Genomic DNA, 24,830 nt, shown 5'->3' with positions numbered 1-24,830 from the left:
ATTTTCATACTATATTATAAAAATGTAGAAGTTTTTGTGAAAATTCGGTTTGAATGAATATTTCTTTTATTTATTTGTTGGTGTGTATTTACCTTGATTGTTCAGGACAGGAGAAAGAAACTATAAACATAACAAAGAAGCTCTTTTAAAGATTGTAACAGAGTACTGCAGGGACAGTGAATAGAGGACACATCTATTCATCAATGATAAATGAAAGGTTAACTTAATCACTCTGCAAATAATCATTTATACTGACCGGTTCTTTTGGCCGAAACACCTGCATCCTGCATGTGCCCTTCTCAAATCAGCATCACTTAACAGATTTAATTATAATTGTCCCTTCTCTGCTACAGTCAATGTCAGCTGTGTCTTTTAATTCTCTAATCAGTGGTCGGCAGGACCGCTATCACCATCCCCATGCAGCTTCCCACTCAATACAGACATCCCAAAACACACACAGACTGGTTTTGTCAAATGTTTTATTGAGTGTAGACATCTGGGCTACTGTAAAACATGCATTATCTGCAGCAGGGGGAGAAGAGCAGGTGGCATTGTCCCCGCTGTCAGCTGTGTCAGTGTTGGCACCCGTGATGGAGATTAATGAGGTATCTGGAGAGTAATATGCTCCTTCAAATTCTGCTACAATTTGGAGTGGGGGCCGATCCTGATCTTAAATAGCAAAGCTGTCAGAGTTTACTGAACCTGTGCTTTGGATCAGAGGGGATTTGATCCTACAGAACGTGAGTGTGTGGCAGTGGGTATCAGGCCAAGGGAAGAAAAAAAGGGGTAACAAGCACTGTCAGTTATGTAAACAAATATATTCTTTTCGTGTCACTTTTTCTTTTGTGCATTCGGTGTGTTAAACTTGAAAAAGATGATGTCTCCATCTTCATAGTTTCTTCCCCGTTGTCTGTATTTCCCTGCCGCCTGTAAAATAACAAATAAAAATAAAATTAACAATAAAGCGCATAATAACAGTTTACATTGTAATAGTTACGAATTAGTATCCAATCTAATGTATCACATTAAATGACTTTACTCCAATTAATTCGCAAATCTCATCCCCCCTTTTCTGTTAAAGACACACGCACGCACGCACGCACGCACGCACGCACGCACGCACGCACGCACGCACGCACGCACGCACGCACGCACGCACGCACACACGCACACACACACACACACACACACACACACACACACACACACACACACACACACACACACACACACACACACACACACACACACACACACACACACACACACACACACACACACACACACACACACACACACACACACACACACACACACGCCACCATGTTTTGTTCAAGGGGGGCCTGAATTCCCACTGAGTGAATAATCGTCTCTTCTGCCCATTTCAGTTTCATGTGCACAAGCACAAAATGTTAATAAGTCTTTGATTACAGCACTATCAAACTTCTCAAGGAAACAGACTAAGTTCTAACATTTCTTTTGTATACAGTAAGTGTTTGTTCTCCTTCCCGGCAAACTCAAAAATAATTGACTTGAAGTGCTAATACAGACAGGTTTATGCATTCTGGTTCTGCACGGCGCACAATTAATTAGAAGAATCAATGTCCCTTTAAAGGCTCAGGAGACCATTTAATCCAAGCTCAATACCACCAGAAACACTGCATGCGAGGGAGACAGGAAAAAAAATCAATGGCTATTTGTGATTCCTGAGTATGTATTAAACCAGACACGTCTAACTGGTTCATTTGCACTTGAAAGCAGCCATCTGGAGCAGCAAGCTTGGCTTAAGCAGATATGATTACTAATAATGTGATATCCCCGTACACTGGCCCTATTCAGACAGCCTATTCCCACAACTGGCATTAAATAGCACAGACTTTAATGCCACAGTAAGAAACGCTCCATGTTCTTATGAGGCCCAGAAAGGGATTAGTAAGAGAGCATGCAGTAAGGGCCTGACACTCAGATCTGAACCTCGGATAACAATGGTGGAAGTCCCCAGAGACCCACTCGCTTCGCCCTCTGTTTGCGGCTTATGATGGGTGTGGACAATACACTGCCGCTGCATTAAATTCTAAATACTTATTAAAAAGGGCTTGAATAGCAAGGAGATTTAAATGTTTTCATAGTGCCCCGTTTCCACACTGGTCCGCGCCGCACTTCCCTGTGTGTCACTATAATTACATTAGTTGAGTCTGTAAGTGGGCACATGGAGTCGATGGTGGTGATAGTGGGATTTTAACAGCATGGCTCACTGCTGTCGCTCACAAAAGTCACTTCTGCTTTCAATGAATCAACTGAGAATTCATTTTCTTAATGTGTTATTACAGAAATAAAACGTAAAAAAGAGCATCTTTGATATGAAGGGCTTCCAACAGCGATGATTAACGGATTATTAACTCTGTACCTTCAATTACCAAATTACAGTTTTCCAAAATGAAACTAAATGAATGCCAAGCCTCAAAACAACACTTATTAAAGGAGGGAGACGCATTTTGAGGCATTTTGCAAAGTACCTGCTGCCCAGTTATTGTCTTTACAAATTCACCACGAAATCCCTTGTTACATTTGACAGGAGCGTGCACATGAACAACCCACAGCCCAGTTAAAAGGTCAAAAACAAACACAGGCCATCATAAAATAAGATATGCGAGGCACATTTCGGCACCACCCACCCATGAAACAGTCCTTATTTGAGGAATTTCACACTTTATTTAACTTGCCGCTTTCTATCACTGTCACATGCCTACTACAGTGGCTTGGGGATTTGGCAACAGAGAGCTCTAAGCCAACAGCGCACTCTATAGATCTGATAAATGCCTGGTGAGGTAACGAAGTGCCACCTCCAAGAGACGGTGCTGAGCCACGAGCAAGAGCTGCCATCAGCCAGTTAAGACACATTGTGATAAAGATATGCACAGCTGGAGCAGAATGGCAGTGTTTAGAGCCAGAATCAGTTGGCTTGTCAGGAGTGGTGCTGGAGTGTGTGCAGTAATTTCTTCCCCTGAGTAAAGGTGAAGAGCAGTTTGCAGTTGGAGCTGTGTGCTGACTGTCAGCTCCACTGATCACAGGAGACTTCCCCTCATCTCCTCTGGCACCCTGACTGCTCACCTTGACAGCGTTCTCACTGCCTTCCTCTTTAAAATCCTGGAATTTCATTACTTCCGCCATAATGAAGCCCTTCTCAAAGTCTGTGTGGATCTTCTCCGCAGCCTGTGGAGCCTTAGTTCCTTTCTGTCACGAGGAAGGAAAAGAGAGGACAAATGAATTGTTTTGGAGAAGATGGATTACAGCATGCGAGCGACATTGTGTTTGATAGGGTGATAGCGCTGTGAGCATCACTCGGGGGTGTTTTCAGTCGGGGGTATTCTTGCCTCAGTCCTGATTTCTGGATAGCTTTCCACTCTGCTGTGCCTTGCTAGGGCAGCATGGACACTGATAAGGACCCAGCACTGCTATCAATGCCTTCTGATTCCCATTCCATGTTGGTATTGATTTCTGTCCAAGCAATCTCGCCTCATTGTGGGTCTCTGCTCGACTCTCCGGTCATGACAGCAAGAAGACCCAGTGTTGCAGTGAGAGGCCAGGGTGGTACAGGCCTCACTGCATTAGGCCTTACTATTTTGGTTTGAGTTAGGTAATTGGGTACCACTTTACAATAAGACTACCCTTATAAAGGGTTTACGAATATTTTGTAATTCATTTATTAATTAGGTTGTGAACACTTTATAAGTCATTAATAAACTTTTATAAGACATGAGATAAACAGGGCAACTGTGACCGGTTGCTTGCCAAATAGTGAGCCCACATTTATCTGTACTGCTAAGCCTTATATTGAGCTTACTTAATCTTCTTCATCAGCGAGCATCCTTGGTATCTGTTGTTCACTGAGTTGATTCTAGCTAAGTAGTCAATATAAGGCTTAGTCATCTTGATAGTTCATAGTGAGCCTGTGTTGATTTATAGAACTGGTTTATAAATGGTTCTTAATGATTAATAAAGTGTTTACAATCTAATTCATAACCTAATTATAAACCCTTTATAGTCTTATTGTAAAGTGGTACCGGTAATTCAAACTCATTTCGTACATTCAATTAAATGTAAATACTGTAGATTCAGGGCTGCTGTTAAGCTGTTTTAAGTTATTTAAATTGTATTCTTAATACATTTGGAGCTGCCCTTAAAGTTATTTTAGATGACAATTTACAAACACAATTAACAGTTTTATAAATTGTTTGTACCTTAAATCAATCAAAAGAATTTAAGACACAACTAGTGACTGATAAAATCTGCAATTTATATGCACTGGAATAATGCAGGGCAGAAATGACAAATGACCCGTATAAGTGACGTGGCTGCTGTGTATCATTATGACTCCTGCCTGTCGACCTGCTCGCTCCGCAGCTCCGTGCTCAGGAACTGTTGAGCAGTTTTAATTATGTATATAATCAGGTTGGGGTCAACATATTTCATGCCAAAAGAATGATGCGTATTTAATGACTCTAATACATTACCATCTCTTTGCAATCTCATTGACGGAGTGCTTGTGAGTTTAACTTCCATTAATCAGTATCAAGGTTTGTCTATCTGGAGAAAAATAGATTAAAGGAGGAATTTTTTCATATGGAGCACTACAAGAGATCCACATTGTCCTAGTTAAGAGCTATGCAGAGCAGGCTGATAGATAATGGTCACCTCGAGGCTGCCTAATAAAGCATGGTAAAGGATTTAGGAACACAACATTACTAAGTGTAGTTTTTACAATGCAAGATGTATTGGCTTAATATAGTTACTCACTGATGCTTACCTGACTAAATGCCCCTCACACACAATCAAGGCTGGCAAGCGACAAGCGTGTTTTTGAGGATGCCTTTAAAGTGTTTCAAGATTTGTTTGTATATAGTGAGGACATCAGTCATGCTGAGACGAGTGTGCGTCGTCTAAACCCAGTGATGTCATCGCACTAAAATGTAATGTGTCCTGTGTAAAAAAAAAAGGAAGTGAGCTCACCTTTCCCTCTGGCATGTACAGACAGACTGTTTACAGACTTGTGTGGACATGTCTCATGATTAGCAACAATACATTTACTATCAAAATAAATAATGATTATATTTGTCTAGTTCAAGGTGTCATTTAGTTACATTATTTGATTTAGTCAATTGCAAAACATATAGGTAATTATTGTGGTCGTTCATTTTCTGCAAAGTAATAACATTTGCATTTCCCGGATAAATGTAGTATCAGCATGTGGCATCCTATTGGCAGCAGGGTGGGATTTTCACGGCGGCCATGACGGCCATGGCAAACGTAGCCCCTCTGGCCGTTATGCCCCACAAATAATTGTACGCCCTACGGCCACCATGGCCTTTGGGCCCCTCACACTTTTAAAAGTTGCTTTAAAAGCGTCAGAACAGTGGTTTCTGAACTGCATTATGCTGCGTTCACAACGGACGCGATGCGAATACTCGCATTGCTCTAACCGCTGGAGTTTCACCGCGGCTGTCAGCTGTGTTTACTCGTGTCATTCAAACATGACGCGCTGGAGCGGGGGCGGGGCTTATATCCATGTAAATACTGTGGTGGAAACCAACTACGACCAAATTAACCTATTTTACCGTGATTTCATTGTAATACACGTTTCAAAATGATGCCGAAGTAACTAAATACTGATAATGATTAGTAAAAACCATGCTTTAATGCTTTGACAAGTGTGCAGACAAGACGGCATGCGAAAAACTTTTTAAAATGCGTGTTTTGTGAATGGAGATTGGATCGATCAGGCTAAACTAACGTTGTAGCTGCTCCGTCCACACTCACAACAACGTCATAAAGACAGAATTAAAGCAGCGACTGTATTCGTCATGACACAGACAGTCTGTGGTTTGTACATCGTTAACTTTTGTCCAGTTTCTGAACAGATATGAGGAGCTGTGAGGAGTTGATTAAAGAGACACACACACACACACACACACACACACACACACACACACACACACACACACACACACACACACACACACACACACACACACACACACACACACACACACACACACACACACACACACACACACACACACACACACACACACACACACACACACACACACACACACACACACACACACACACACACACACACACACACACACACACACACACACACACACACACACACACACACACGCATGCACACACACTTTTGCATTTCAAAGTATTGCTTGTTCATACAGTTGGATGTTGGAGCTTCACTGTGCACTGCTGAATGATGTATGTGCAGAGTTTGACCCTTGAAGGCTGTTTCTTCTGCTCTGAAATTGAATATATTTGTTACATATTAATAGAATTTTTGATTTTTAGATTTCATTTTGGATTTGTGAATGGGAGTAGTAGTAGATGGAAAACAGACAAAACACTAATTATTCAAAGTAAAGTATTTCATTTTAGATACGTTAATACTAAGGAGGCATAGGCCTATATGATGATACGATTATTGATATTAAAAAAGTGATTTGTTTTTTGTCATTAGAAAGTGAAGTTATTTATTTTTAAGCTCCAAATCCTAATTTTTCCCTCAAGGGCCTTTGTGCCCTGGCATGTGGCCTTTCCGCCCTGAACAAATGTGTGACACCAAAGGCCAAATGGCCTTGCCCCTAAAATGACGAAAATCCAAGCCTGGTTGGCAGGCGATCCAAAGCTTATATTTTACTACGATTTCCTGTGTTCCTTACTGACAGGGAGGGGCTTTTTGCATTTTATCCCCAGGTCACCTTTTCTCATTTTCTAATAAGAAAAATTAAATAATACACAGTATGCGTCACAGAGTCTGTATTTTTTTTTTGTAAGCATAACAATATGATAGCAAGATGTTAGGATGGATTTCTGTGTCATTAGTTCATATTGTGAATCTAAACCTGGACTTGGGGCACATTTGGCTTCTTTATTTATTTATTACAACATAAGACTGGAAATGTCCTCCTATGAGATAACTGGTCGAGCTGTACATCCCACATGGAAAAAGGATTTATAGGGAAACAATAAAATGTTTGCCTTGAGCTTTTTTTTGTGACAAACACAAATAATGTAGGTGTTCAGACTCACAGATCATTTTGCAGCTAGTCTTTAAAGTTCCTTTAAACACAATTGTTGATCACACACAAGATCAGTGCCTGGACACTATTTCAATCCTAATCTTATTTATTTCTTAATTAACAGCTAAACTAAAAATGCCATGGTCATGAAATATTTTTAGAAGCGAGATAATTACATATTTCACTGATTTTGTTTTGATGAAATTGTGGATTTTCTTCATTGAGCAAGATTTTTTACAATGAATATAAACTGAAATATCATGTTATCTAGTGTCATAACAGATTTGTAGCAGCCTATTCAACAAAAACACAAAAACTGAAAATCAAGGAGAATATTTAGATGATTTGCCATGAACTTGGAACCACAGTCAAATACCTTTTTATATCTGCACTCAATGCTTATATTTACCAAGATGCTCTCTTTTTTTGTTTACACAATACCAGCACGCAAAGCCAACATCTGTATTGATGTAAATCCTGCGATCCCATTGCACAAAGATCTTGGCGGGCCGGGCTCAGTAAACTGAGACACACAGGGAGGAGGAGCCCCCTGCAAGGCCCACAAACAGTCGGATGAAAAGCGACATCAATTTTGGCACAGACAACCTCCGTCACACAGATTAGGCAGGCACAATGCACAGGCTCCTTATCTCCAGCGGCAGGAGGAGGGCAGGCAGATCTGCACAGGATGGAAACATTCTCATGGACGTAATGGGCAAAATCAATTGTTGCCCTCCTCAATCAATGTAGCCCCCACTTTCACTGTTCAGCAGCTCACCAGTAATTGAAGTTATCCTTGGCCTGTAATGACTAGCTAAAGCACAACCATGACAAAGTTGAAAGTGTGTGATATCAGTGAGGGTGCCAGCAGGGTGGAACGTGGGACACAGTGTGTATTCGTTTGTGTGTATGTGCGCGTGTATCTGGTACACACACTCATATGTGTGCACAGCAGGCAGCCTGCTCTTACCCGAACGGTCCATGCACGGACCTCATCTGGTCCAGTGGTGAAGAAGTACTCCAGCAGCAGGGCTGCGTAGCCTGCCTTGATGATCCTGCTCAGGGCACTGGTGGAGAGAAATGTCAGTTTAAATCGAGGGGTCTGAACTGTGTAAGTATTATTTATTGCCACTGATGCCTAGACAAAGTTCACTTCAGTGGCAAGGCCCCATTCATTCCAGTATAAACTCATTAAGTGAATAAGATGGGTCACTTCGTCTCTCATAAGACATTCAACTCTCCAATGGTTTCTTTGATTAATTAGAAAGCTTGTAGACTCATTTAGCATTTTTAAGAATTCAACCCGGCGCCTTGCTCTGCACCAAGAGAAAAAAAAACATCTGCTGTCACAATTTTTCTCTCCATAGAGGTTTTCACACGAGAACAATAAACCTAAAATGGCCAAGTTATAATTATACCTACAGATGACAGATGACAGTTAAAAACTTAATTTAGAGGAAAACCCTTTGACTGAGTTGTTCAGTAAGAAGAGGGATCCTTTGCTTTATAATGGTAATTACTCTGCCATTTATTATTCTATCAGCACATGCAATTAAAGGAGTGCATGGAGGACACAGCTGATAATAAAGTGTGGGGAGACTGAATGCTAATTAACCTCTGCATCTTGTGCTCGGTGCAGTGCTTCTGCTGCTTCTCTCAGGTCCTGAAGCTGGCTGCTGCTGAAGGGGATGACCAAGGCTCCGGGGTCATGACTGTCCACCCACTCCTTGATTTTCACCAACCTGGGTAAAAATCAGCAGCCACAAAAGGACTTGATTCACAACAAAGTGTGTGTTATCTGCTGGTGTATGCATATTCATGAGAGCAGCTGAACATATGAGTGTTTTCTGGCGACTGCACTTCAAAGGTGGTATTATTTTCAGAGATTGACTTCTTTCCAAGTAAACATCTTGACTTGGCATGTGCTCACACTAAAAAGCATAGATCCACAGATTTAAAGAGCAACAATGGCAACTCCCATACAAGTCCTGCATTCAAACTCCTAAAGGTAAAGGCAAAATATACTAAATTAATCACAAGTAATGGTACTCATAGATAGACCCTTTTAGTGCAGTAAATACATAAAACAAATCAATGTTTTATATTCAAATCAACCTTTTAGAAAAAAACATTTACATCTCGATACAAGAGACAGTTAGGCCAATTGCTGCACTGGAAATATTAAGAAAAATGTGCAAAGTTGATTTGTTTTGAAAACGGGTTAGAATATTCTTAATGCACTGGCGTTTCATGGATATGATGTAAAGCACTTTATTATAAATTCAAAGTACTTATAAAAGGACATTGCATCATGTTTTAGAGGCTGATCAAATATGGAAAATAACAATAGAGTAACTGTAAATAGTAAATACATGTAGTGGCCAACATTTCCCTATGAAACGTATAAAGTAGACATAAACTAGCAACAAATTGAAATTCTCAAGTAGAAGTACCGACAAGGACTGTGTGGGAGAGTATTTACTTCAAAACACCACAAAGCGTTTACTACATTTGACAAATAGACCCCAACTGACCTTGTACCGTAGGGCAAAGAAGGAGTAGACAAACTAACCGCAAAGTGTCTCCTTACTCATACATGTCTTTGTCGTTCTCTTTACCACCTGACGTTTTTCTCTCTTTTTGTCTCCCAGTCCAGCGGGACACCTGACATTGCATGACAAAGATATCCTCACACTTAATGGTAACTCTCAGTCAGAACAATACAAGGGGGTTAGGGCAATTATGAGATTAGCCCCACCAGCTCTCGGGCTGGGATTGTACAGGTCTCAAAGAACAGCATCACACAAATCCATTTTCACACGGCGGCCCCGACACAGCTCCTAGGCTGGATTGATTCGAAAGGGGTCCCTGTCATTATCTGTAATCCTAGTTTCCTGTTTAAAGCCCATAAGAATCAAAGACTGGGAGGAACCCGACCACCTCAATACCACATCTATTCCAATAACAATGTCACCGCTTTATCACCTACACCATATCACTGCTGCCACATAATGATTATCAATATACAATATATGACAGGGTAACGGGCGCAGGGAGAGCACAGTTTTGTTTTGATTGGATGTTTTTCCCAACAAGATAAGATAACACTACAGGGTACATTTTGAAATGCCTCATATGCCACTTTGTCTGTTCGGATGCACATCTATTAAGAGCCGTAACCTAATATTTCCCTTTCTGTTCGGTGTGGAGCTGACGTTTGACTGCCACCGCAATGAGGTAGTCGACCAATGTCTCCCCAATAAAGGACAGAAAAATAAAACACAGTCAAAGCCCAAAAAAGCTGAAGACCGGAGATGGCGGGCGCTCCAAGAGGGGAAAAATCCAATCTGAGATAATAACAGCAGTAGTTTGTCACTTTTAGGCGCACAGCTGTCTATTTGGTGGCACGTTATTTGCATTCCTCAGGTATTGCGTACTCTACAGGCGGCTGAATAATGATTCACAAATCACTCTCTCCACACCAGTCAAGGGCTGTGATCCTTTGAATAGACTATTGTACCTGAGACTGTAATTGGTGAAGACTTGACAGAGCTGAGCCAAGCCAGCCAAGTAACAAAGAGGCTCTCGGTAGAAGGCTGAGGGATGATTTTAATAATGTGATGCCGAGACGGAGAACGTGAGCTGCAAATGAGCATGGGGGCCTCTGGGTCCTTGCACTGAGTGACACAGGACCAGACAAACACCTTGCCACAGGAACACGAAACTCCCCCTTCCCTCAACTCCAGAAACAAAGCACTGTCAATTAAGAGCTTTGATGCTCCGTCAACACGGCTCCCAAAACAGATTCTGTCAACTTCCCCGCTGTCTGCCCATGCCACTTTGCAATTTGTATTTATGTCCTTTCCAATTATTTGTGTGAAATTGTACGAGGAATTGTAAATTGGGGAAATGTTTATGTAAAACATGCTGCAGATTTTTTTTCATCTTTCAGTCTCCATGAAGTTCTGAGTCATAAAGGTCTCCATGCAAATCTGTATCTCAGAGAAATCAAGGTGTTGAGGAGAAGCATATTTTCAATACATCAAGGACTCTTTGCTCTTGCTCAGCGGCGTCGTTTCAGTATCTCCTCAAGAACATGTTTGAAATGCTGGCATTATTTATTTTTGTTGTTGTACAAGTTTATTCATGAGGATAAACTCTTTGAGATAAACCATGTGACTTTAGAGGGGTCCTAACAAACAATACAAACATACAAACACAAACAAGGAAACAAACATAATAAGTAATACGAAAAAGACCAAAACATAATCAACCATTCAAATTACATACGACAACTACAAAAGAGAATCAACACACCTCAGAAAGAAGACTATATTGATGAACACAACCTTGATAGAGGTAGGCCGTGAACAAATGTTTGCTTATCAATAATATAGCCGTAATATACAGTGCAGGCTATGTAAAGTATAGCATAATCTAAAATATGTACAACTTAGGTTTCTACTTAAGAAAGATCAAAAATAATTTAAGGGAAAATGTAAAATATCCTATAGAAATAGAAAAAGATAGATACAATATTTGTTCTTGTAAAATATTTGTTGTAAAAGTCTGAGCTACACACAAAAATCCAGTGACCGAGATTGTGTCTGTCCTAGTGTCTGTCCGTGTGTCTTTGTGTGTGTGTGTGTGTGTGTGTGTGTGTGTGTGTGTGTGTGTGTGTGTGTGTGTGTGTGTCTTGTCAGTCTCCATTATGTCCCAGCACTGAGTGCCATCTCTCACTGCTCAGTTAATAGAAAGATTCAGCACTTTCTGGTCCTGATATCCCTCTCTGAACAAATGATGCCTGAAATTTTTATTCTTTTTATAATGGAATTCCAATGGCCTTTGCTGCAAATCAAGTGGAAATTCTTGCATATCAAGTGGGAAAAATTAAATGTTAACCACGTTTTAATGTGATTAAGGGTGACAGGGACATTATTTCTGCTAATCATTCACCAGCTTGAAGGCTCAAACAAAGCTAAGGAACAAGCCATGTTTGTGCTTCTCCCGCTGCTCTCGATTCAAGGAGGAAATTTTTTTCCATTATCAAACTCTTACAAATCTAAAACATGATATACAATTATTATAATGTTTTGGTTTATGTTGTTAACTGATAAAACAAGCAGTATGAGTGAATACCTGTTTATCTATACCAAAAAACATGTGTTATTTTGTTTAGATTTGATGCCTGCTGTATTTACAATGCATCCAATTTAAAGCACAATATATCGTGAAATGAGAGAAGAAAAAAACAACAATTGGTTCTTCCACAACAGGCTGCCTGTGAATGGAGACGTCCCACAGGGGGCCACCCTCTGGGGCTAGTATATTTGTCTTTTTGTGTGGGAATCCTGAGGGGGGGATAATTCCTGTGTTTCCGCACGCCCGGGGCTTCCCTGGGCTTTGTCAGAGCTTTGATCTGCTTAAATGGCTCAGGAGGAGAAAACAATGGGAGTTTCTAAAGTACAGGGGCAGCTACCTGAGACAATAACCTGGGCCTGCGTCTGACATGCATTCATACAAGTTGGCTTTATTAGGAGTTAAGCCTGTGAAAGGTGGACCATCATCTCCAGTTTGAGTGCTCCTTTCAGATGCAATTGAATGCTGACACACCTGAAGAGTAATCCACTACCTGCATCCATTACAGCTTCATCAGTGACACACCCGGGGAAGGGGATCGGGCAGGCGGTCCTAAATAGCTTGGGAATACTGGCCAGGTTACAAAAGACCCCCATCACCCCAGCAACAAACTGTTCTGTCTGCCGCCGTCTCGCACCACCACACTCAGGGACATTCCAGGCCATAAGACTGTTAAACACCTGCACTTTTGAAAGAACATCTATAACATTCATCTGTTTGAACTTACAAATTATTTATCTAATATATCATATTCCAATTTCTTGTATATAGACTCTCCTTGCGCTATTTCACTTGTATTTACTTGCACTATTTTATCAGTTGTATTGTGTTGCACTGTTTGAGGAGCCTGGGACCTAAGATCCATTGACATATCTACACTGTAGCTATGTACAAATGACAATAAAAGCCTTGAATCCAGGTGTTACCGTAATGGCACCTCAGCACACAGGTCAAATACCAACATATTACTGAACACCTTCCCAAATCTTGCCAGCTGCCGGCTTACACGCCAGGTTCAGACTCATCCAGTAAGAAACGTGGGGACTGTGTTATGCTGGTCCCAGTTTGCAGGGAACAGCATCCCAGAGGGTTAGGATGCTGCGGCACACGGGGCATACAACCCCCCTCCTCTTCCCTTCCTCTGTGAAGGGAGACAGATATGAGAGGTATGAGCTCATGGTGGCTTTTGAGGCTGGGAAGTCGGGGACTCTGTGGGAAGCTTTTCATCCTCCCAGTGGTGGGCTTCTGAGCGACAAGAGTGCAGACGCTCTCTGCTCCCTGTGGCCATGGCCGGATGGAAAAAGGCATTGCACATCAGTCTCTGAGAAGGAAGGAGATCTGACACACACACACACACACACACACACACACACACACACACACACACACACACACACACACACACACACACACACACACACACACACACACACACACACACACACACACACACACACACACACACACACACACACACACACACACACACACACACACACACACACACACACACACACACACACACACACACACACACACAAGTAGGGTTGGGCGGGTTACTTTAAAAATGTGATCCGTAACAATTACTAGTTACCGAATGAAATCAGTAACCTCACAATATTGTAACCTGATTACTTGCAAATTATCTCAATATCAAGTGCAATGCAAATAAATAAAATGGAAGAGAAAGTACGATAAGATGTTGTTTTTTTTACTTCAGTGTATTATAAAAGACAAGAGAACAATGGAACCCTAGAAAAGAAGAAACCAACATATTAAGTATAAAAAATGTGATTTTATGAAACACATGAGCACATACTACAGCTTGAAAAAGCAGAAATAAAATCTGTGCTTACACAAAAGTGCACACACACACACACACACACACACACACACACACACACACACACACACACACACACACACACACACACACACACACACACACACACACACACACACACACACACACACACACACACACACACACACACACACACACACACACACACACACACACACACACACACACACACACACACACACACACACACACACACACACACACACACACACACACACACACACACACACACACACACAAGTAGGGTTGGGCGGGTTACTTTAAAAATGTGATCCGTAACAATTACTAGTTACCGAATGAAATCAGTAACCTCACAATATTGTAACCTGATTACTTGCAAATTATCTCAATATCAAGTGCAATGCAAATAAATAAAATGGAAGAGAAAGTACGATAAGATGTTGTTTTTTTTACTTCAGTGTATTATAAAAGACAAGAGAACAATGGAACCCTAGAAAAGAAGAAACCAACATATTAAGTATAAAAAATGTGATTTTATGAAACACATGAGCACATACTACAGCTTGAAAAAGCAGAAATAAAATCTGTGCTTACACAAAAGTGCACACACACACACACACACACACACACACACACGCACGCACGCACACACACACACACACACGCACGCACGCACACACACACACACACACACACACACACACACACACACACACACACACACACACACACACACACACACACACACACACACACACACACACACACACACACACACACACACACACACACACACACACACACACACACACACACACACACACACACACACACACACACACACACACACACACACACACACACACACACACACACACACACACACACACACACTATCTCCAATATTGTGAACTTCTTTCAGCCTTCAAAGCAATCACAGGCTGGAGGAAACAGAACCCAGCGCAGGCACAATGGGAGCAGCTTTAATTAAGAGCATCATCGCACATCATATCTGAAACAAACCTTGAGGGTATGCTGGTAACAAGCTTTTTTGAACAACTTTTTTCTTTGATAACCGCACCCATTAAATGGTTTAAAGACGCATCTTGGTACTTTAAATGTTTGCACGTGATAGATAAAACCCCTAAAAACATGTTTCCCAATGTTGTCTTTACGATGGTTGTTGAGGAGACATTATCAAAGCTAGGGTACATTGTACATCACCCAAAAATAATTCTCTATATGGGGTATCCATGCTGTCATTCAAGGCAGTTGACTGGGCGAGAGAAAATAAGGGGGCTGGGGTAGAGTGGGGGAGTCATCAAGATGTGACAATTGTGACAAGAGCAGGCAAAGTGTAGCGCCGAAGAACACCACACGGATTTCTCCATCTCTTCTTTTTTTTTCCTCCAGGATGACAGCTTAATGTCTACCACATGCAATATTTATTCTCATCGTGTGTCAGACTGTCTAGCTGTCCTAGGGAGTACAAAGAATGCCACTTATTAGAATAAAAGCAGACGGAAGGTAATCAAGGACATATGTAACATCAGCCAATCATGTCCCCTTCCAATCCTGCATCTTCTTTTTCCCTCTCTTATTCATAACAGTTCAACAATAATCCTGATAATAAGCATTTAGGAGCTGTATGTGGCAACACTAAATTCATTTATGTGTCTCATTAGAGCTGCCAAAGCTGCAGGCAACTCACTGCGGCATGTGTGTTCGGGCTTAACCTTATCGCTAAGATAATAAAAAGCACAGCTCGAAAAGCCAAAGCTATCATTAGACAGACTTGAAAACTAGCAGACATTTCTTTTTATGTTTGCAATGCCAAAGTTTGGCTTTGCAGGGGAACTATTCCCCGGGCGCCTTCAGAAGAAAGCAAAGCAAACATGTTGTGCTTCGACAGAGGTGCCTACATATATTATGAACTGTGAGAAACAGCAATAGCTTCCCTGGTCTCTTTTGTTCTCAAGTTTAGGGTCTGTCTCATTAGGTACAACCACAGCACTGTGTGTTCACCACCAAGACACAACAAAGACAACGGGGTGACATGTGACATGACAGCAGTGTCCTTTCATTACCTGGACTAGGGACAGTCAATAACCAGGCTAACTGGACCGACAGGACTCTATTAGTACCATCTGTTTCAGTTGTGCAACACAGCCTCTCCTGCTGGTTTCTCTCATTGAAAGCTAGCTAAAGGCATCCATTAGGACTGACTGTGGGCAGGGGACACATCTCACCATGGGAAAGCGTTTCCCACACTGAATGAGGAGAGAGTTGACGGCTGTGTACAAAATAAAAGGAGCAAGGGATCGTATATCTCCCTTGTGGCTTTGAAAAGGGACTAACTCCTCAGATAGTAGCTCCTAAAAACTTGGATGGAGCCAGTGGTTTTGCACTCAATAAAGTTTCAGTTGTGTTTATGGGAATTATGGTTTGGAGGAGCTGAAGTGGGCTGTCGTGACTGCTTTCATGGAGTGGCTTTCAGTGAATCATAGTCTCCCCTCATCTCAGTTTTTCTTCAGTCTCTGAATTTTGACTGGTACTCAGAACTTAACTTATTGCTCAGTTTCTTTAATACCAAAAATGGCATATAACCAAATACAAGACAAATCTTAAGCTGAGCCAATGAAGAATGCATTTACCACATGATCTGTTAGGATAAGACTTGTGAGGAAATATGAGCTCGAACATGCTGTCACTGTCCTGAGTCAGAGCTTCCTTTACTTTAATTGTCAAAGCTCCTCCTACAGGCCAACTATCAGACTCAGGAAAAAACTATTTATTTTCTTTCTTTAACTGTGGTTGGATACTAAGATCAATTATTAAGATAAGTTAGACCTTTATTTGTATTCATTACATTTGTTGACAGTAACAAAAATAATAGAATATCTCCAACCATATCCTTTGACTTATAATAGGTAGACAGGTGTCGACAGGGTCTTTTTTTTATATCGGAAAGAGGCCTTTGCTTTGATCAAACCAGACAAGTGCTTTTTGAACATAAGTCAACTGAGCTGTCTTTTCAACATTATAGTTGGAAATGGCATATATGCAATTCATTTTTCCAGACATATATCATGTGGGGATTTAATGTTACAGGTAAAAAAGAAACGTGATTAAAAAGGCTGCTTGGAAGAGCAGCTGTGGTATGTGGCTAGTTCACTTGTGGTTTCCCAAACATAAAGACAGAGGTACCTAATGTAACACACATTTAGAAGCAAATCACGTGTGCATACCGCATACCCTTACTACCCTCACACACGCATGAAAGCACACACACACACACACACGCACACGCACACGCACGCACACACACACACGCACACACACACACACACACACACACACACACACACACACACACACACACACACACACACACACACACACACACACACACACACACACACACACACACACACACACACACACACACACACACACACACACACACAGTTAATAAAAGCAGAGCAATGGTACCCTGCAGTTCTTACACTCACCAGGAAACACAGGCAGAGGCACTCACAGACAGGTCACACTTGCTGGTTTCCTTAAAGGTCAACTCATCTACTTAAGAGGCATCAATTTACTTTAATGCACATTGTCCCAAAGAAGAAGGAAAAAAGAAAGAAAAACATCGAAGCTTTTCTGGAGTATTTTCCATTGTGCTTTTTTACCATTGCAAAATAAGACTGCGTTTAGTTCTCTGAGGAGGATTGAATACATATCTGATATCAAAGCTATTTAAATGAATAAAGACTGATAAAGATGGTGAGGCCACAAGCTTGTAAAACAAACAATAAGTTAACTGACAAGTGAAAACACAGTAACACTGGGCAGACCACCACATCATCAACAGTGCTCTAATGACCCTCTCTAACACACCAACTACGGCATGTGGCACAGAGAAAAGTCTTCCACGCAGCTCACTGACGCCGAGGAAAGAGGAGAAAGCTCTTGATAGACTCTTGTAGATGCCATTCCCTATCACGCAATGCCTCTCAGTCATAAACACATGACAAATGCGGCCTTAATCATTTTTTACGAGCGGGGATGTGCAGGGGGCAGTGCATGGTTAGAGGGGAGAGGGGAACGGTGAGCAGCAGGCGGCCCCCTCTGCACAGAGGAGAGGGCTGTGTGGTAAAGTCTCCTCGGGAACATCACTCGGCCAGCGAGCCTTTGATCTCCACACCGCAATTACGCCAGCATCCAAATGAGCATGGAGTCGCCTCTGAAACAGACTTCAAACATGCACATGAACGCATTCTCATACACATACACATACACTGTATAGGATTGGAGCCATGTGCTCCTCTCAACAGTAAATGATGTACTGTCTCCAGCAGAGAACCTGGGGATGAAAGGAGGCCTTGCTCCTCGTCTGATCCCTCCATTAATGATGGCTCGCTGAAGCTAATACTGTGTATTCTTGTCTAAACAAGGGCAGCTTGGTATGTGGTTCCCATACTCCAAACAGGATGATCTTGGCTAACAATGGACTGTTTTTGGAGCCTCAAACCGTTTGATAAAACTGCTGTAATCTCCCACGAGACAAAAGCTACCGCAATAATCACTTGTGTATCTACAACCTGCAATTGCAACCCAGTCTCATGGCATTTCGTGTTCACCAACACGATTTTTAATCTATTGATTCGTGTTGACCAACACGATTTCCCCCTTTTTTTCGTGTTGCACAGCACGATTTTAAAAGCAATCTATTTCTACTGATTTCTACTGGTAATGTGTTTCGTGCCTGCAGCACGTCTTTTTCTCCGGTCGGGTCGTGGAAGACCGGAAGCTGTGTGGTTCATAAAAACATGTTCTTACCTGGTTCTTACTCAATATCAAGCCACAATTATTGCTTTTATTTTAAATCGTATAATTTCGGACTTTTGTTGCCATCTGTGAGGAAAATAAATGGGGCTCAGAGCCTCAGAATACTGAAATCTGTATTTTTTAAATCTTTTTTTCCTTCTAATTTGTTATTCTTTTCAAAATAACACACTGTTATTTACTCACCAATAACACACAATTATCCTTGTTTTTATTTATTGGTTTAATTTCATAATCGCGGGCTTTTTCGGCGTCCGTCAGGAACTGAATTTCAAAATAAAAATAACCGGAAACAGACGTAGGCATTTCGGGCGATTATCCAAGATGCTCAGCTATGGTTTAAGCTCGCTGATTGGATGTTTTAGCCGCAATGCATGCTGGGATTGGGTGTTTATATGATATGAAATCCGGAAAACATTTTAAAAGAATAAAAGAATACTTAATTCCGAGTGTTCTTGCTTTTCTCTTTGAAAGTCATCACATAACGGCATTGTAATACACGGTTCGGCTGCATTACATATTACAGATCTGCCGTAGTTCTTTATTTATAGAGCCCTGATGAGAAGACCTTTGGAAAAACTGGAAGAAATGCCGCCGAAACTGAATACTTGACGTGGATCATAAATATATCAACAATTAAACAACATCTTCAATTTCTCTTCACACAATACGTCTCCTTGCAGTATCAACACTAATTCGGCTGACTTTTACATTTGATCTAATTCGTAGATAGGTTATATTTACACCATAACGGTGCACAGCTGATATAAAAGGACTTGTAGTTTTTAAAGATATTACTGATTTTCTTTGAATATAAGAATGTAAATACTGAGTCTGAAATAGCATAGCAATATGCTGTAAAATTATGTGAAAGCATGAATAAAACTACACATCTTCAGATGTTGTACATACATAAGTGTACTACACTAATAATACAAAGTTATTATGGCTGTATGTACCTTGTGTGCACCGCCTAGTGGTTAAAGCACGTTATTGAATTATTGTTTTTATGTGTTATATTTGATTAAAAGAATATTAAGAGTACATACTTTCATAGGAGGAAAGTAGAAGGTCTGCGATAGAAATATAGAATATAAAAAATCAAGAAGATACTATAAGTGATCTCTACAATAAATCAGTTTAGTGCAGGATGTACAAATATATTAATAGGAGGATGTGCAAAACAGACAAACTAATTAACCTTTATTTAAACATTAAATAATACTTTAGATTAAGGTCTTCTTTTAAAAAAACAAAACACTTTGGGGTATCTATCTACAGATAAATATTAAGCCTGACAAAGTACTTAACGTCTAATATATTGCTTTCCTGCAATGTTGACTATGTTGAAGCACTTATTTTAACTGATATTATACATATGAATTATACTCTTATGTATGTAGTTAGTATACGAAATGTGCAGAATATGACAGTTTAATGGTGGAGGTATACACACATATTGATAGATGTCTTGTAATGCGCTGTTGAGGAACCTGTGACCCAAGATTTTCATTCATTGCATACACCGTGTATATGATATATGATATGTCAATAAACCTTTAAAATCTTAAAAGGGATGTGCAAAATAACCATAATATACAGTCTTTAATGAACTATTAGTAGAGAATAACGAGTAATGAATATACTTTATTACTCGTTTCCATTCATGTCAATTGCAGATAAATGTTTAGTCTTCTCAAGCACCAACTATCAAATATCTCTCCTGATTGTTGGCACTTGACAATCACCTTACCTGAAAAATACCAGGTTAACCTCTGAATTGTAGTAGAATTACAAAGTAACAATGAGCTGTCATGTGGGTATATATTAATGCTGCGCATTATGGACACAAGCGATTTTCACCCATTTATTAATTATATGTTTTACATTTGATAACACCAATGTGTTTAATACTGGCAACTTCTAATTGTGGGAAAAACGAAAACGTTCAGTAGAGACGTCCCATAGAACATTTTGCGAAACACAATAGCCAGCATGTGTAGTTCTGGGGGGGGCGTTCGATTCCAGTTTTGGATAGTCTGGCGTGGTTTCGTTCCATTTCAAACAGCTGTTTGACGCTCGGCATAACCTTGGCGCACTGCCACTCCAACATCCAATCCCAGAGCTTGAAGATTAATCAGGGGACTGTAGTCCTAAACGATAGCTGGGGATTATGGGTAGTGTAGTGTCTTCGGCCATCCTAAACTCCGAGAGGCCTATGTCTGTTTCCGGTTATTTTTATTTTGAAATTCAGTTCCTGACGGACGCCAAAAAAGCCCGAGATTATGGAATTAAACCAATAAATAAAAGCAAGGATAATTGTGTGTTATTGGTGAGTAAATAACAGTGTGTTATTTTCAAAAGAATAACAAATTAGAAGGAAAAAAATATTAAAAAAATACAGATTTCAGTATTCTGACGGCAACAAAAGTCCGAAATTATACGATTTAAAATAAAAGCAATAACTGTGGCTTGATATTGAGTAAGAACATGTTTTTATGAACCACACAGCTTCCGGTCTTCCACGACCCGACCGGAGAAAAAGACGTGCTGCAGGCACGAAACACATTACCAGTAGAAATACATTGCTTTTAAAATCGTGCTGTGCAACACGAAAAAAAAGGAGAAAATCGTGTTGGTGAACACGAATCAATAGATTAAAAATCGTGTTGGTGAACATGAAATGCCATGAGACTGGGTTGGCAATTGAGTGTCTGTTATATAAAATAAATGAATATACATGCATTAAATTCAGGAAATAAAGTGTGTTGTATTGAAATAAATAACATAAGCCAAGAGCCTGAGTGCAGCATTCACTGAACAACAAACCTAGAATATAAAACAGTACTTAAAAAAACGGAACCTGTGAAATGGCTTGAATGGATGTCCTGAGAGACACAGATGAGATTGGCTTATTTGCCTCATTCTAGGATTCACCCTCTTTTCCTCCTCACATTAAAGCTGAGATTGCAATTTGTCTTGCTGTTTGCTTTGAATAGTCCTTAACCGTATCATCATCTCAACTATGCTGGTGGAAAAACACGGGAGCATGGCGACAGCCAAATGGCAGTCTGGCGTCTCTGCTGCAGACTAGCTGCCATTAGGGCTGAGAGCAGCATTTATTGTACAATTAGGGCCAGCTAGATCTACCTGTAATCATCTCCATACAGGTGTGAGCTCCTCTCTGGACAAGGGAAGTGACTCATCACTTGTCAAACATCAACACTTTGAAGTCGGCATTGTTCATCGTGGCGCCCTGAGGACACCTGAGCACTAGTGTTTGGCTGTTTAAAACGCTCTAAGATTTATTGCGTTTCACACAGTTAAAACACACACACGCAACATGAAAAAAAGCCCTCTTCCGACCGATGACGGGTGTTCCACATGCCATGAATCATTTGATTTACGACTTCTCTTCCCCCTCCTTCTGTCTGACACTCATACTTTTCGTGTCGACACATTCTCACAAAAAGTCATAGGTAAACAACTTCCCTTGTAATACAACGCTGCCAAGCAAAACACTAGAAATAATTTTTGTAAGAACTGACACCACAAGCCTAGAGGGCAATTGGAAAAGTGCGATAACAATCCACAAGTTGGTGCTATTGACAAATGGGCCAGAGTGTTGAAAAGTAGCCCTTTCAGATATAATGGATGTCTAACACCAGCCTTCAAGATCCGCTCTCACTGTGGCCAATAGACAACATCACTATAAAAAGTATTGTTGAGAGGACAGAGCTTAAAACACAGAAAATAAGTTTAGTATTAAAAGTGTGTTGATTCTGAAGAGAAAAAGGAGGAAATCCCTGTTAGCATTCAAAACATTTTTGTAATCAGCTTGTTGTGCTTTCATTGTAATCCAGACGAGTTTCGTGGCTGAAAAGTAATACTTTTTAAAACAACATGTGAATATTGTGAACATATTTGTGCCAAAGCAGTTATAGATAGATAAATGTTCAAAGAGTATAACCCTTGTGATTTATTGGCTCTCTCCACACAACATTAATTACATGTCGGGGTTTGAATGTACACATGTTTGTTTTTTGTCATTTAAAGCCTTCCATATCATATGTCAAATTTTGCAAGACAATGGAGACCATATGCTAGTTTGCGCTTAATGAAGTGCAGTGTCTGATTGGGGTTAGCAGAGTTGGATTTTGTGTTAGGGCACACTTAGTGCCACCTCTAGGCAGATCCTCTCACACAGATATGACCCTTTCTGTCAGCAGGAGACCGCAGTCAGTAGATCAGGGAGGTTAACTCACACACACACTTCTCACACTCCAGTTCATGAATATGCAGACGCATGCGCACACACTTCTTGTAGCTGAAATGCAGATTCAATCAAAGTTATTCGAAATCAATCCGTACATAAGTCGCAGAAAAGCTCTTAGGTGATGATTAATAAGTGGAATGAGTCGGCTCCCGCCTTTCTTCCAAGCACTTACCATTTGTTCTTTCGCCTGATGTAGTCTTTCTCAAAGAGGTTAATGAGGTAAATCATTGGTTTGGATGTCAAAAACAAGTATTTCGATCTGTGCAGAGACAGACAGGACAAGTAGTGAGAATTCAAACTTCCCAAAGCAGCCTTTGAGGACAGAACAGACAGAGATAAGTGATGCCAAATCAAATCAGGGCTGGTGTATAGGCACGGTGGGGAGTGACTTTAAAGCCACCAGATTATGATCAGCACGGCCAGATGTCCTTAGATTGTACAAAAGTAATGTCAAAATAAAATTAACAAAAGACTGTGCATAATATTACCTTTGATTTTGAGGGAAAAGAGGAGGAAACAGCAGTTTTATTGTTTTAGATCAGATGAAAAGATGATCAAGATAAATCACAAAAATACATTTGCAACACAAAGGCTTACCTCCTTGTCGTTCCAATCTTGATAGTATAGCGGACGTGTTTCTTTTCATTTGTAACCCAGCTCTTGATTTTGCACATAATGTCCTGTTTGGGGTTAAAAGAGAATGAACAAGAAGCCATTAAAGGAGATGAAAAAGAATATAAACCCAGCAGGGTATGGGGTAATTATTTCCTAAATGCATGGCATCCTGATGCCAAAATGAACAATGGCTGTGCTCGCATTCAAGCAGCAGTGGCCTGGCTCTGACAGGGATGGCATGCACCAGACCCCCTTCCCTCCTTTAAATCATGACAAAATGCCTTCTGGGGTGTCTCGCTTAGAGTCACAGTTTTGAACATCAAAATTCCTTCGGGACTGTTTAATGAAAAGGATAGAGAGAGAAGACTAAATTGGAAAGAGCGGGAACTAATTGGAACTTGGTTAGTTAGGTGTGAATTATTAGTCCTTCCTCAGGCACTTAGCAGAACGCAGTCATACTGAATAAGCACTAGTGAGATACAGAACTAATTATTCACTGTTTCTTCTGGAGAAAATATTGAGCATTTCCAGCTATGTATGCCACATTCATTACTCAAGTACTTGTGGGCTGAGACCACAGGCAAGTCTGGGTCTTGACAGGATCTGGAAGCGGAAAAGGGTGGGAAAATGGGAGGGAGGTAGTTATAAAATTTGTAATAAAGAAATTGAGCCTATTATTGTTGATCCAGCCCCAAAGAAATTAGCGGAACACATTCTTTTTGTTCCTGTCAACTTGACCTCCCCCTTCACATAAAAACTCCCCCACCCCCTGCAACACTCCCCCTACCTCCTTTTCCCTCCCCAAACCCTTGCAGCACTTCACAATCATACTCCCTTTTGAAAGAACTGAGAAAAAAATCCTGCCAGAGCCTCAATTACACAATGGCAGAAAAAGCTCCACACACTGACCCCCAGCCAGCTGCATTCACTCTCTGCACATCTCTCTCCACAGGAATTCTAAAGGCCTTTTAGTCAGGCAGCCAGAGTGCAGCCAGCGGGAGAGAGCGCAGGAAGAGCTGCATACACTCCGCCCGCGCCG

The 24,830-nt window shown here is 40.8% G+C and overlaps 1 protein-coding gene across 1 annotated transcript in view; it reads right to left on the bottom strand.

Moving 5' to 3' along the window:
• Positions 1-540: 540 nt before the first annotated feature.
• LOC117466374 (obg-like ATPase 1) overlaps positions 541-24,830 on the bottom strand; it is a 44,831-nt gene continuing 20,541 nt past the window's right edge. The window contains 8 exon segments of the mRNA XM_034109581.1: positions 541-927; positions 3,112-3,234; positions 8,062-8,158; positions 8,707-8,748; positions 8,750-8,833; positions 23,349-23,435; positions 23,745-23,800; positions 23,803-23,856. Of these exon segments, the coding sequence (XP_033965472.1) occupies positions 832-927; positions 3,112-3,234; positions 8,062-8,158; positions 8,707-8,748; positions 8,750-8,833; positions 23,349-23,435; positions 23,745-23,800; positions 23,803-23,856 (639 nt within the window). The 3' untranslated portion in view covers positions 541-831.

Source organism: Pseudochaenichthys georgianus, chromosome 21 (assembly GCF_902827115.2).
Source record: "Pseudochaenichthys georgianus chromosome 21, fPseGeo1.2, whole genome shotgun sequence".
In the NCBI taxonomy this organism is placed as follows: Eukaryota; Metazoa; Chordata; class Actinopteri; order Perciformes; family Channichthyidae; genus Pseudochaenichthys; species Pseudochaenichthys georgianus.
This window is presented reverse-complemented; position numbering and strand designations above follow the sequence as displayed.